Source organism: Panthera uncia (genome assembly GCF_023721935.1).
Source record: "Panthera uncia isolate 11264 chromosome C1 unlocalized genomic scaffold, Puncia_PCG_1.0 HiC_scaffold_3, whole genome shotgun sequence".
NCBI lineage: Eukaryota > Metazoa > Chordata > Mammalia > Carnivora > Felidae > Panthera > Panthera uncia.
In genome coordinates this window covers 18654519-18666773 of record NW_026057584.1, presented here as the reverse complement: position 1 = coordinate 18666773, position 12255 = coordinate 18654519, and the positions used below count along the sequence as shown (strand labels likewise).

The following is a 12255-nucleotide window of genomic DNA, read 5'->3' as shown; positions in this document are numbered from 1 at the left end:
GGACAAGGTCTGGACTAGCCTAGAAAAGTAGATGTAGCCACTCGAGTTCCTCCCAGGACACATGGGGGCATCTGATTGGGACTACAGGGGGAAGAGGCAGGTGCTTTCTTTGTTTGGTGTGGTTTTTATTTGTTTTAATAGAAAACACTGATATATGTACCAAGGTACTTATATAATCATTTAATCTTTCAGCCCTCTCAGGTAGGTTCTGTTATTATCATATTCATTTTGCAGATAAGGTAATTGAGGCACAAAGTAGCAAAGTAACATGCTTGAGGTCACACAGCTATCAAGGGACAGAGCAAGCACCCCAAACCAGGAAGCCCAGCCCCAGAGCCCTTGATCCTAACCATTACACTATGTTGCCTTTGTCTACAAAGACAGGAAAGAAGGAAATAGAGAGAATTCTCAGAGAGAGAAAGTCACAGTCAATGGGATGGTGGGTCACTTGCCTCTGCATATGAAACCCACCATCCCAAGACAGAGGAGAGTCAAGGAGAAATAACACTGACAAAACTGAGGTAGGAAATGCCACCAAAGCCAAGGTGCAGTCAGACCCCCAGCCCCACCCATCATACCGTGATCTACTCCAAACTTGTAAGAACATAAGCAGGAAGGTGAAGTCTTGCAAAAGACAATGGGGCAACAAAACAGTCTCTGATTTGTTATCAGATAGAGGCCCTAACTCATAAGGGCACTCACAAGGGCACTCATAAGGGTCCTCATAAGACAAGCCATCAATGTGCCCTTCATAACCAATAGTCTTCTGCTATGACAGGTAGACAAAAGTGTATCTGCAGGGGGCACAGCAGCAGGTCATATCTGCATGAGGAAGAGGCTCTCCAGGAGAGAGATGCTGAGGACTTGAGCTCTGGGATCACAGTCACCTGACTTCTCTAAGCTTCAGCTTCCTCATCTGAAAATGGAGATAGTCATCCCCACCTGGCAAGGCGGTGGCCTGATCAAAGGGGATACCACATGAAAAGCATTAGCATAGGGCAGAGCCTGGCAGAGTCAGGTTCAGTGAGTGGTAGGGCTCATTTTTATTATCAGTAGGTCTACTTGAGATGAATTACACATAGGTCGAGGAACAAGCTGAAGTTAAGTGCATTTTAGAGACATGTTGAAAAAAAGATGAAGGCTAGAAAAGCAGAAGGCTCTAAGAAAAGTACAACACAGAAGCCCATTTTGATGACTATGTTTGGTAACAGAGCCAACATATGGGCAAGTGCTCTGTCAGCCTCGGTGCCCTAGGTGGCATTGTTGCTCCTTGACCGTGCAGGTATCAGGCAGCACGAACACAGATGTCCTCATGCCGCATGCTAGTCGGGCTTCTGATTCCATCTGCAAGTGGAGCTTGGTGACATGGAACACACATTACTAGAGGAGACACAGGTCTGTGTAATCCTGGCAGGTGGTGGGAGGGAAAGCAGGCAGTGGGAGGGACCCTAAAAACAAGGTGATCAAAGCCACTCAGGATGATGGAGAAACCTATCGGCACTGAGAAAAGGCTTGGGAGAGAGAAACCAGAAGACAGAGGTCTTAGAACAAGCCCAAGACTTTGGCAAAGTCTCTTAATGTCTTGGGCCTTGGTTTATATATCCTTCTAGTGGGGGAAGCAATCCCTACCCTGTCTTCCTCCCTGATCTTTGAGGGGACCAATAAAAGAATGGATGTGGAAGTGTTTTATAAACTCGAGAGCAAAATCATATGGGGTGTAGGGGGCGGGGGGGGGAGTGAGTCATATTTTTACCAGTGACACAAATGAGGAGATTGAGAAAAGGCTCAAGACTTCAGGGAATGCAAGAGGGGCTGGACCCTGGATTGGGAAAGGGAAGAAATGTTGGAATCAGTACCTTGGGAAGCCCAAGAACCAAGGGGTTAATCATTAATGAAGACAGACTTGAATCATCAGGAAGCTAAGTGTGTTAAGAGCGTGGCTTCTTTGGGGCTCTGGTGGGAGTAGAGTCATCCCAAGAGCATAGTAACCCAGGCTTGGAAACATCTTGGAGGCAGTGATATTGCCAGTGCCAAGATGGCCTGGAGAAGAGAATACCCATCTATGGGTTGCTGGGGCTGGACACAATCTTAGAAATCACCTTGGAAAGACATTTTCCAACTTTTGGGGGGTGGGGGGAACAGAGAGGAACCCAGGTGACCTTTGAGGTTCCACAGAGTAGAATTTGCAAATCCCTGGCTGAGTCTCTATTTAATAAGATAGAATGGAATTCCAGAGAAGAGATGTGATTGTCCAAAGGTCACATAGCAAATTAGTTGCCAGACTGGGACTGGAACTCAGGTTTTCTTGCTCCCACTCCTGTATCTTAGCTTCCCAAACTGGCTCTGTGTGCAGGAAAACACAGAGGGGCAGGGTGGGCTTTAAGGATGTGATTTCATAGGTAAGAAGATCCTCCAATCTAACAACACCTCCCTTCAGCTGCCAAATGGCACCTAAAATCCTGCCTTTACCAAGTCATTCACAGGACTTCAAGAGTCTCAAGATTGGAGAAGTTACCTTGTTCACCTCCCCCTCGACCCCTCAAGGAAGGAGCAGCTGAGTACTGACAGAGGTGCTTCATTAGATCAAACTGATGGGATCTGTCTTCCCGTAGCTTCCTACCACTTGTCCTAATACTGTCGCGCACATCCAGGTTCTCTGCCACAGGGCAGCTCTTTGAGTAATTGAGGACGCTCTCATGTCCCTTTCCCTAGTTTGATTTCCAGACTACATCTCTCATTGTTGTTGGTTCTCCAACATTCTTTCTTTTCACTTCCTGAGCCCACTATTCTGTATACTCTCCATTTGATGTTTTCTTGGAAGTGTTCTCTAACACTGTGTACTGTATGCTGGGGGCACAATCATTAGAGCAAGTGGGTCATTTCCTTCATCCTGGGTGCCATAGCTCCATCAATGCATCCTCAGATCACAATGGTCTTTCTGCATTTCATCCTTCAGACTTCCGTTTAATGTTGTGTTGACTAAGAAGCCATTAACTTATACACAGGCTCTACTGAGCCACTTCCTTGCCATGCCTCACACTCTGGCCTCCTGTCTTTTCATTTAAAGATCTAAGAGCAACGGGGCGCCTGTGTGGCTCAGTCAGTTGAGCGGCCGACTTTGGCTCAGGTATTGATCTCGCGATCTGCGAGTTGGAGCCCCATGGCGGGCCCTGTGCTGACAGCTCAGAACCTGGAGCCTGCTTTGGATTCTGTGTTTCCCTCTGTCTCTGCCCCTAACCCACTCACATTCTGTCTCTGTCTCTCTCAAGAAAATAAACATTAATATATATATAAAATAAAGATCTAAGAGCAAGACTTCACACTCCTTGCCAAAAAATTTCACCTTGTTGCATTTAGCCCACAATTCTTAGCAGCCCAGATCTTTCTGGATCCTGGTCTGGCTCTCAGATGAATTCTTTCTCCCTCCCAGCTTCCTGCCCCCTGCAAAGAGGCCTTTTGCATGTCCTTCCAAGTCACTGAGGCCCTCATCCCCTGGTGGTGGGACTCATCCCCTGGTTCATCTGCTCCATGGAATACACGAGCCTGACCTTCCACCCATGAAGTTTATAGTATATAGAAGCATAATGATGATGGAACATGTTTATGCCAGAATATTAGGTGACTACAGTAGGATACCATTAAATTCTAAGAGCCATAGCAAAAAGAAGGAGATTATGTCAAAGAGTTATGAATACTGGCCTCTATGGGGCACCTGGGTGGCTCAGTCGGTTAAACGCCCGACTTCGGCTCAGGTCACGATCTCACGGTCCGTGAGTTTGAGCCCCGCATTGGGCTCTGTGCTGACAGCTCAGAGCCTGGAGCCTGTTTCAGATTCTGTGTCTCCCTGTCTCTCTGACCCTCCCTTGTTCATGCTCTGTCTCTCTCTCTGTCTCAAGAAAATAAATAAACGTTAAAAAAATAAAAAAAAAATAGTGGCCTCTGTGCAGTGGGACTGTAGGTGATTTTTTCCCCCATGTTTCATTACACTCTTCATCCAACACATGCTTAATGAAGCCCTTATGTGTGTATTTCTCAAATTTTCTATGCTGAGTATGTGTTATTCGGAAAACCAGGAAAATATCAAGTGACAATAAAATGAAAAAGAATGAAGACTTTCCCTAGGTGGCCTTTGAGGATTTCATCAGCACTTTTTGGGGGAAAGCATTCCAGCCCTCCCTGCACTTAGCTGTCCTTGCCTTCCACCTGCATTTCCCCTTCCTGCCCACAGGGCACAGGGAAGTCTCAGCCTCCTGGCGGGAGCCCAGGGTGTTCTCCCAACAACCTGCCGGAAGCTTGGGATAGAAGCACCAAGACTAGGTGGAAGGGGAACGTTGGCCTTCGTGTGCAGCCCAAGGCCGCGGTCATCACTTCACGCACCTACCCAGGTGTCATTTTCATCTAAGGAAACGCTAAGGAAGTTTTCCTGCCAACAGTTTTTGTAAAAGGCGCAGAAATATTAGGAGGGTCATGGTTCCATGGGTGCAGCATTCAGGAGGGCCTTCAGGTGGTGAGGAAAAGGGCTCATCCAGAATGACCCACTTGAGTCACTTCCAGAACTTCCTAGGGATGTAGGGCTAGGGCTCCCCCTTTGCCCTCCTCTCTGAAGGTCAAAGGAAGGCTGGAAGCTTCGGAGTCCTCCAGTCCTCGGTTAGGGTGAGACACCTGATGTTCCACCAAGCTAAGCTTGGGTTTAGCTGCAAAACCTGGCCCTGGCTTACCCGGATCCCACCAGCAGAGGGCGCGCGCCACCCGCGAGAAGGAGGGTGCCGCCGCAAGCCACCGCTGGGAGGGGCGGGAGCGGACCGCGGGCTCGAAGGGGTGTCCCTCTTTCTGAAAATAAGGAGGCTGATCCAGAGGAAAGATGGCGTTGGAGATACAGGGGCGCGGGGGGGGGTTGTGAGTGAGTGTGAAAGTCAAAGTGAGTGTAGGCTGGGGAGGCGAGGGGAGGTGGGGAAGATGAGCTGGAGAGACTGAGGAAAAGTTGAGATGGTGTAAATATTACACAGGGTGGGGGGCGCTTGAGTGAGTGGCTCAGTCCGTTAAGCGTCTGACTTGGTTCAGGTCATGATCTCCCCGTTTTTGAGTTCCAGCCCGGCATCCAGCTCTCTGCTGTCTGCTTGGAGCCTGGTTCCAATCCTCTGTCTCCCTGTCTCTCTGCCCCTCCCCTGCTCGTTCTCTCTCTCTCTCTCTCTCTCTCTCTCTCTCTCTCTCAGAAATAAACATTTTTTTAAAAGATAGGTCGGGGGCTCCTGGGGGGATGCAGTCGGCTAAGCCTCCGACTTGGGCTCAGGTCATGATCTCCCCGTTGCTTAGTTGGAGCAGTGCCTAGGTCTCTGTGCTGACAGCTTGGAGTCTGGAGCCTGCTTAGGATTCTGTGTCTCCCTCTCTCTCTGCCCCTTCCCCACTCGTGCTCTCGCTCTCTCTCTCAAAAATAAATAAACATTAAAAAAAAAAAAGACAGATGGGGTGGGGTCACTGAGCAGGTGGAGGTGGAAGGGAGGGTGGGGCAGGTGGAAGGGAGGGTGAGGCACGTTGGGGTCCTCTGCTCGGTGGAGGGTGGGGCTGCCGCAGGTCAGTCTCCCTCTTAGGCTGAGCCCACCCTCCAGGGGCTCCTCTCTCTCCTCTGGTAGCACCCAAGCCTGCTTTGCCTTCATTCTCTCCAACTCTTCCTCCTGACGCTTCTCTGCCAGGCCTGAGCCGGGCATTTCCTTTCCCTCTGAAAAAACCTTCTGGTGCAGCAAAGAACACAGAGAGGAGACAGTAGGGAGCTCGGGAGCTTTAATAGAAGGGAAGGGAATAGAAACACACCAGGCCATCCTGCGCGGGGGGGGCGGGGGCGGAGGAAAGGGGCCCAGAAGCTACCTAGATGTGTCACAGGGGCAGTGGCCCTCACCAAGTCCGGTGAAGCCCTGGCGGTGGAGGAGCAGGTGGACGGTGTGAGGCCTCCATCATGCTGGGGTGGGGCAGCTTGGTGGGGGAGAGAAAAAATGAGAAAAGGTTTGGAATTCGAAAGAGAGGGGTCATAATGGAAGGGGCTTTCAGGAGCCAGGCCGAAGGACAGGTGGAGGGCAGAAAAAGACGGGGAGGTCCGAGAACCCCCTTCGTGGTCTGGGGTCTAGAAGAAGGAGGTTAAAGGAAGTGGGGGCAGGCCACTGTCACAGCTGGGGGTGGTGGCGAATCCAGTGTTAAAAGAAGACTGAGGAGGCTTCAGGTCCCTTCCGTCGGGGCTGGGGGCGGCGATGAAGTAAAATCTGAGATCAAAGGAACGGTGTGGGGGGGGAGGCTCCGGGCCCCTGCCCCGGGGTGTGGACGGGATCCAGCGAGGCCGCGCGGCGCCTGGGAGAGGGCGCGCGCGGCACCCGGCCGCCCCGTCTAGTGGTAGTGGCCCCCCAAGTGCGAGGCGGCGGCCACCGCGCCGAAGGGCCCGGGCGGGGGCTGCAAGCCGGGGCTGGGGTAGAGTGCGGCGGTGGCGGCGGCGGTGGCGGCGGGGCCCGGGCCGGGCCAGTAGGAGAAGCCGGCGGGCGCGACTCCGGCCGAGGCGGCCATGAGGTTGAGTTTGGAGAGGCCGGGGAAGGGCAGCGGGGCGAGGCCGGCTGGCAGCTTGTAGAGCGCGCCGTCCTGGGCGGCGGCGGCCGCGGCGGCGGCCGCGGCGGCGGCGTGGGCGTGCGCGGGCGGCGGCTGGCAGGCCTGGGCCAGGCCCTGGAAGTCGAAGCGGTAGGCGTAGCGCTTGCCGTGCACCTTGCTCATGATGTTCTTATCGTAGTAGTAGCGCAGCGCGCGGCTCAGCTTGTCGTAGTTCATGTTGGGCTTGCTTTTGCGCTCGCCCCAGCGCCGAGCCACTTCGTCTGGGTCCGTGAGCTTGAACTCGCCGTGGCCACCCTCCCACGCGATGCAGCCGGCGTTGGCGCGGTCCGCCAGTAGCTCCAGCAGAAACTGCCACAGCTGGATCTGCCCGCTGCCTGTGGGGACGGGGCTGTCAGCCGCAGGCGGGATGGGGGAGGCAGGAGGTAGGGGAAGAGGTGAGGCGGGAGACCGGCCCGGCCGGGTGGGACCCGGCGTCGGGGAGGGAACGGGCGCGGCCAGCGGGGTAGCTGGGCGCAGCTGCAGCGGCTGGCCAGGGAGGGGCTGATCCGCCGAGCGGCCCTTAGCGCTTACCGCGCTTTTGCACAATGGAAATACGGCTCCCACCGAAGAGGACACAGCTCCGCGGGAGCCTGGGTGTGTGAGAATTGGGGAGGAGGGCAGGGCGAAGCACAGCCTCCTTTGCGTGGGAGCAGCAGCGGCTCTCTCGCAGGCCAGCAGGGGCCGAATAGCAGCCCCTACTGCCGCCTTGGCCCTGCGCCCCTATTCAGCAGAGAGGAGCCCACACAACCGCACAGGGTAGTCTTTGCAGGTCGTTAGACTGCCCCGTCCCGGCTGGACCTTGTCCGCAAGTCCAGAGGGAAGAGGCAGGAGTGCGGCAGGATCACCCCCGCCCCTAGACAAGGCCTAGCCCCCAAAGGCGTACGGTTAGTCGGACTGGCCCTGCCTAAAGTGGAGAAGAGGTGGAGGCTGGCTTTCTTGCGGTACCAGTCAGACAGGAATGGGGGCAGTGGCCCCCAGTGCGCGCCAGGACGGTCAGACTCTGAAGGCTCCCCACCCTTCTCAACTGCCCAGTGCGCACAGCACAGCTACTCGGGTTGAGTCCCCATTTTCGGAACAGGCGGGATTCTGGCAGGTGGAGGTGTTATACTTCTCTGGGGCTTGACGCACAGCTCTGAGGAGAGGAGATGAGACTGGGAAGCCGCCCGTGCTTGGCTCCTTGCCTCCTCCCTATCTTTGGCCATCTCCCGGGCTCTTCGGCCCAGTCCTGATTTCAGGATTTGCTGGAAGCGGCCAGTAGGTGTTTCCCAGATACGCCAGCGAGGAGACAGAGGGCTGCCCGAGAATTTCCACTCCCTTGTTTTGGAGGCTCCGTCGGACAAGGGGAGAAAAATCTTGATACAATTACTTCCTCGCACTCTCTTTTAGGGGAAAAGGGGGGGGGAGTGTTCCTTCGAGTAGTCTGATGATTGATTCCAATCAAGTCTGGTGGGACCTCTCTTCTTTTCTCAACCCCTTGCTCTAAACGCAGACCTGCTACTCACCCTCACTTCAACCCCAATCCCTCCACACCAGCGCAGCCAGTAGCTGCCTGACTTCAGGTCAGGAGCTTTAGGGTCAGAAACAAGGAAAGGTTTGGGTGAAAACGTGCAGCTGGCACTGATGCAGACCGACATCAGAAGCTTGGAAACCCATTCTTGTTGGAAATCACGTTTCCTTTTGGGTAAAGCAGTTGCCAACCTTGTCTTTGTGGTTACCGTGACTTGGTGAGATCCAGGGTACTGAGATGGGGAAGGGGAGAGGAGAGGAAGGTGGCGGAGGAGAGAGGAGGGGGGAGGTGGGGGGCTTTGGGGAGGCTTTGCGGGAGGGCCAGCCAGGCTCTGAGACCAACAAGGCAAAACCTAGAGTAATTTAGAGACGTGCGGAACTGGGTGGGGAAACGAAGCCTAGCAGACTTGGCTCCCACAGCCTCGCCAGCCTGGGCCAGTGAGGCAGGTAGGTGCTGGCCCGGTGCTGTGGTGAGGAGGCTTGGAGTGGCCAGGGAGTAATTATCGGGGTCCCCGTGCCCAGAGGTCCTGAGCCTTGTGCTCCTGCTGCCAATAGGGAAAGGACACCAAGCACCTGGGTCCTGGCCCTGCAGCAGAAAAGGCCAAGGGCTAGGATCCTCTCCCTCTGCCCTGGTCTGCTGGTCCAGCCCTGGGACCTGGAATATGCTGGAGCCAAAAGCCAAGTGCATGCCCCCTCTCCTCGGCCTCCACAGTATGCCTGCACCCTCCCTTTCCAGAGCTCTGCAGTACACATGCTTCCACCCTCCGATCGGTGGCCGGTGGCGCCCGTCCTTTTAGGATGCCCCGGCCTCCATCCACTGTCCTCACCCCCGCCCCCAGTCCGCGGGCCAGCTCACCTTTCTGTACCGCCGGGCTCAGGGGCCCCCACCCCGGGCTCTTCCCATCCTTGAAGAGACCGTCTCCGACGGGATCTGTAGCAGCGGGAAAAAACAGGAGGACTGGGGCGGAGGTTGTGCTTGACCGAAAGGGCTCCGGGCCAAGGCTCGGGAAGGTGGGGGTGTTGGGGGTTGGTTCCTGGGTGCAAGGCTGGGGGCTCAAGCCGCCAGCTCCTCCTCCCGGAGCCTGGCCTGGGCGCGCGCCGCGCGGAGCCCCTCCATAACGCCCAAGTCAGGAAACGCGTCCAGGAAAAAGGAAATCCGCTTTCCGAACGGGCCGGCGGGAGCCTTATAAAGCCGAGCAGGCAGTGCGCCTGGCGAGCGGGAGCGCCCGGAGCCCATCGGAGAGGAGAGGAGGGCGCCTGGAAGGCTGGGCTGGTGGGAACGCTCGGAGCACGGAGGTGAGGAGCCACGAGGGCGCAGGGGCGACGCTCAGCGGACCACAGCCTCCCAACGCTGAACGCACACGGAGTCAGTCCCCGGCCACACCGAAGACCTCTGCTCCCCGTACCAGGCTTTCTCAGCCCCTGAGCTCCCGCCCTCGGCCTCCCAGGTTCCCAATCTGCTCACTTGGAGTCCTTAGACCTCGCACTAAAACCCCAAACCTCTCCATCTACCTTTAAGGTCCCCCAGTGCCCTAGATTGCTCAGTCTTCCCAGCAATCCTAGTGTCTGGACCGCATCCCGTTCCCTTGGACCCCAGCAACCCCTTCCCATGCCCTAGCCCAAACTTCCGGCCCCAGGTCCCGGTGCCTCCAGCCCCCGGCTGGTCCCTGGTACCTGGCAGGTACATGTTGATCAGCAGGGGCTGGGAGGCGCCGCTCTGTCTCATCGCCGCCAGGGACTGGGTGGTGGGAGGTGGGGGGGGGATGAGAAAGGGGGGAAGCGTCAGGCTTTGCGCTCCGGGGCACGGATCCCCGCCGGAGGCAACCGCGGGTGACAAGGAGAAGAAGACGGAACAGGTCCGACAGGGCCTGGCGGGAGGGGGCTGCCCGGGTGTGGCGGGGGATGGAGGGGGTCCTGGAGCGATGCTCCCAGCTACCAGGCTGCTTGGAACCCTCCGGCCCCCCGCGCGGGCAGGGGCCGCAATTTCCGTTTTAATTAAAGCGCTGCTGCCTCGGCCCCCCGGACCCCGCCCCCGCCCCTCTTATCGCCCCATCGCAATAAAGTCTCCGACGCGCCGCGCCGCAGCCAAGCGCACCCAGCAGCCCCCAGCGCCCCGCAACCCGGGAGACGCGCGGGGGATGGGCCTGGGCCTCCCGCTCTGATAGGGGTCGGGAGCGCATTTCTTTTCCGCCTCCGTGACTCTCAGCAAACAGCGAAGGGGCAGAGTACCCGGCCCACCTCGGACCCCCGGGGCCACAGCCCCTCCTTCCGCCCATTCCCGCCCCCATCTCGGCTCCGCTCTCCTCCCCCTTCCTCCCCCCACCCCCGCCCGGGTTCCCGTCTCCAGGCTGCGTTATCTCCATCTTCACTTTTAAATTTCCGCTTCCCTCCCTCTCGCCTGTCGCTCCGCTCCCGGCCGGGCAGCAGTTGCTCCCTTTATCTCCGCCCCCTCCTCCTCCCAGCGCCTTCTCCCTACTCCTCCTCGCCTGCTCTCTACTCTTCCCTGGAGACCCGATCTCCTTCCCTGTTTCCCTCTTGCTTTGGCCTGTTCCCTGCCTTTCCAGATCTCCCGGGCCTTTAGGCCAGCGCGGGGCCGTCTCCCCCCACAACTTCAAGTGGGTTGCCCCTTCTCCCCCTTTCTAGGTCTCTCGTTCCTCATCTCGTCTCTTCTATGCCATCCCCCTTCCTGTTTCCTCTCTCTCTCTCTCTCTCTCTCTCTCTCTCTCTCTCTTTCCTATGTCTCTCCTTTTCTCATTCATTTGCTCCTAATTTGTGGCATGTGGTGGGCTCCTCTTCCTCCCCAAACTATAGCTCTTCCATCCATCCCCTTCCCCTCACCCCAGCCCACTATCCACCCTCACAACTACTCTCATCCTGGTTCTCTCTGAACAACTGGTACCTTGTTCTAGCAGGAGGAAAGGGGTGGAAACAGTGTTGTGTACTGTCTAAGGCCCCCAACCCAGGGCGGGAGGAGTTGTGGAAGCTGAAATCCATTCCAAAGATGCTGGTTGTGTATTAGCAAAGCAGATGTGGTTCCCAAGTGGCCTGGAGTCTCTGTGGGGCTTCCTGGCTCAAGAGAGCCTAGCTAAGGAGGGATGCTAGCTGAAGATGAGGCTCTGGACTAAGAGCCCCGCTGCAGCCATGCAGCACCTGGTGGCTACTGTCCAAACGGACACTGCTTGTGCCCAAGAGATGAGGAGACCTGGGGCTTCAGGTTACACTGATTGGAGTGGGCAAGTCTCCTGCAGAATCCATGATCCAGGGGTGCCTGATTGAGGATGGCTGAGAAGTCCAACTTTGGGGGGTCAGCAGGGTGGGCCTCTGCTCATTCCTCACTTGCTGTAACTGCTGGAGTGTTCATCTTTGCTGATGGAGGGTGCAAAAGTCAGAAGGAGCAAAGGAGGAGTGAGGGAGGCAGAGCCCAGGGGGAAATGGGAGATCTCAGGATGCCAGAGGATCCTAAAGGAAGAGAGATGGGGCTTCAGGATGTGGATGAAGAATCTGGGGGGAGCAAAGATAAGAGGTTAGGATCCTCCCTGGGGACCAAACCCAGGGCTTCACAGGAGGGGAGGGCCTAGGGGTGGGGTTGAGGTCCCAATCTCTTTCCTTCATGCCTTCATATTTCTTTCCTAGATAGAAAATGAGGGGCAGGAGGTCAGAGCTGAGAGAGTGGGGAGGCAGTGAGGTTCACTCACATAAAGCTCTCAGCAGAAGGCTGAGACAGAAGGGAGAGATGCTCAGAGTTGGGGGTCTATCCAGACATCCCAGCTCCAGACTGGTGAGGGATCAAGAGCTCAGGCTCTGTGCCTCCACCTCACCGAAGACTCAGGTGCTAGAGGGGTAGATGAGCTCTGGAAAGAGTTTGAGAGGTGTCCCCCCCCCCCCCCCATCCCTGACCCTGCCCTTGGGTCTTGGCTGCACCTGAAAGGAGAAGACCTCCTTCATCCCCTTTGGCCTTGGCTGAGTGCAGCCAATGGATGAGTCCCAGGCAGCTTCTCCTGCATCCTCCTTCCAGCTGGCTGGGTGCCAGTCCCACAGGGTTCTGCTGACCATCAACCTGCCTAGAGTGGGAGGAGGTTGGAAAGGTGGAAACACTCAGTTCTAGCCTGGCCTCTGCATCCCATA

General features: G+C 56.3%; 1 protein-coding gene across 1 annotated transcript; it reads right to left on the bottom strand.

Moving 5' to 3' along the window:
• Window positions 1-6372: 6372 nt before the first annotated feature.
• Window positions 6373-9871, bottom strand: FEV (FEV transcription factor, ETS family member). Its single transcript, XM_049614863.1, has 3 exons — window positions 9805-9871; window positions 8987-9061; window positions 6373-6959 (listed from the first exon to the last, which is right to left on the bottom strand). Exons 1-3 carry the CDS (start codon window positions 9854-9856, stop codon window positions 6373-6375), a joined length of 714 nt encoding a protein of 237 aa, XP_049470820.1. The 5' UTR covers window positions 9857-9871.
• Window positions 9872-12255: the final 2384 nt, after the last annotated feature.

Excerpts from the sequence above, each read along its gene's own strand:
- FEV (XM_049614863.1), bottom strand. The coding sequence starts at position 9,856 with ATGAGACAGAGCGGCGCCTCCCAGCCCCTGCTGATCAACATGTACCTG. Across the intron at positions 9,062-9,804 it reads GATCAACATGTACCTGCCAG|ATCCCGTCGGAGACGGTCTC; the intron begins GTACCAGGGACC and ends CCGCTGCTACAG. Across the intron at positions 6,960-8,986 it reads GAGCCCGGCGGTACAGAAAG|GCAGCGGGCAGATCCAGCTG; the intron begins GTGAGCTGGCCC and ends CCGTCCCCACAG.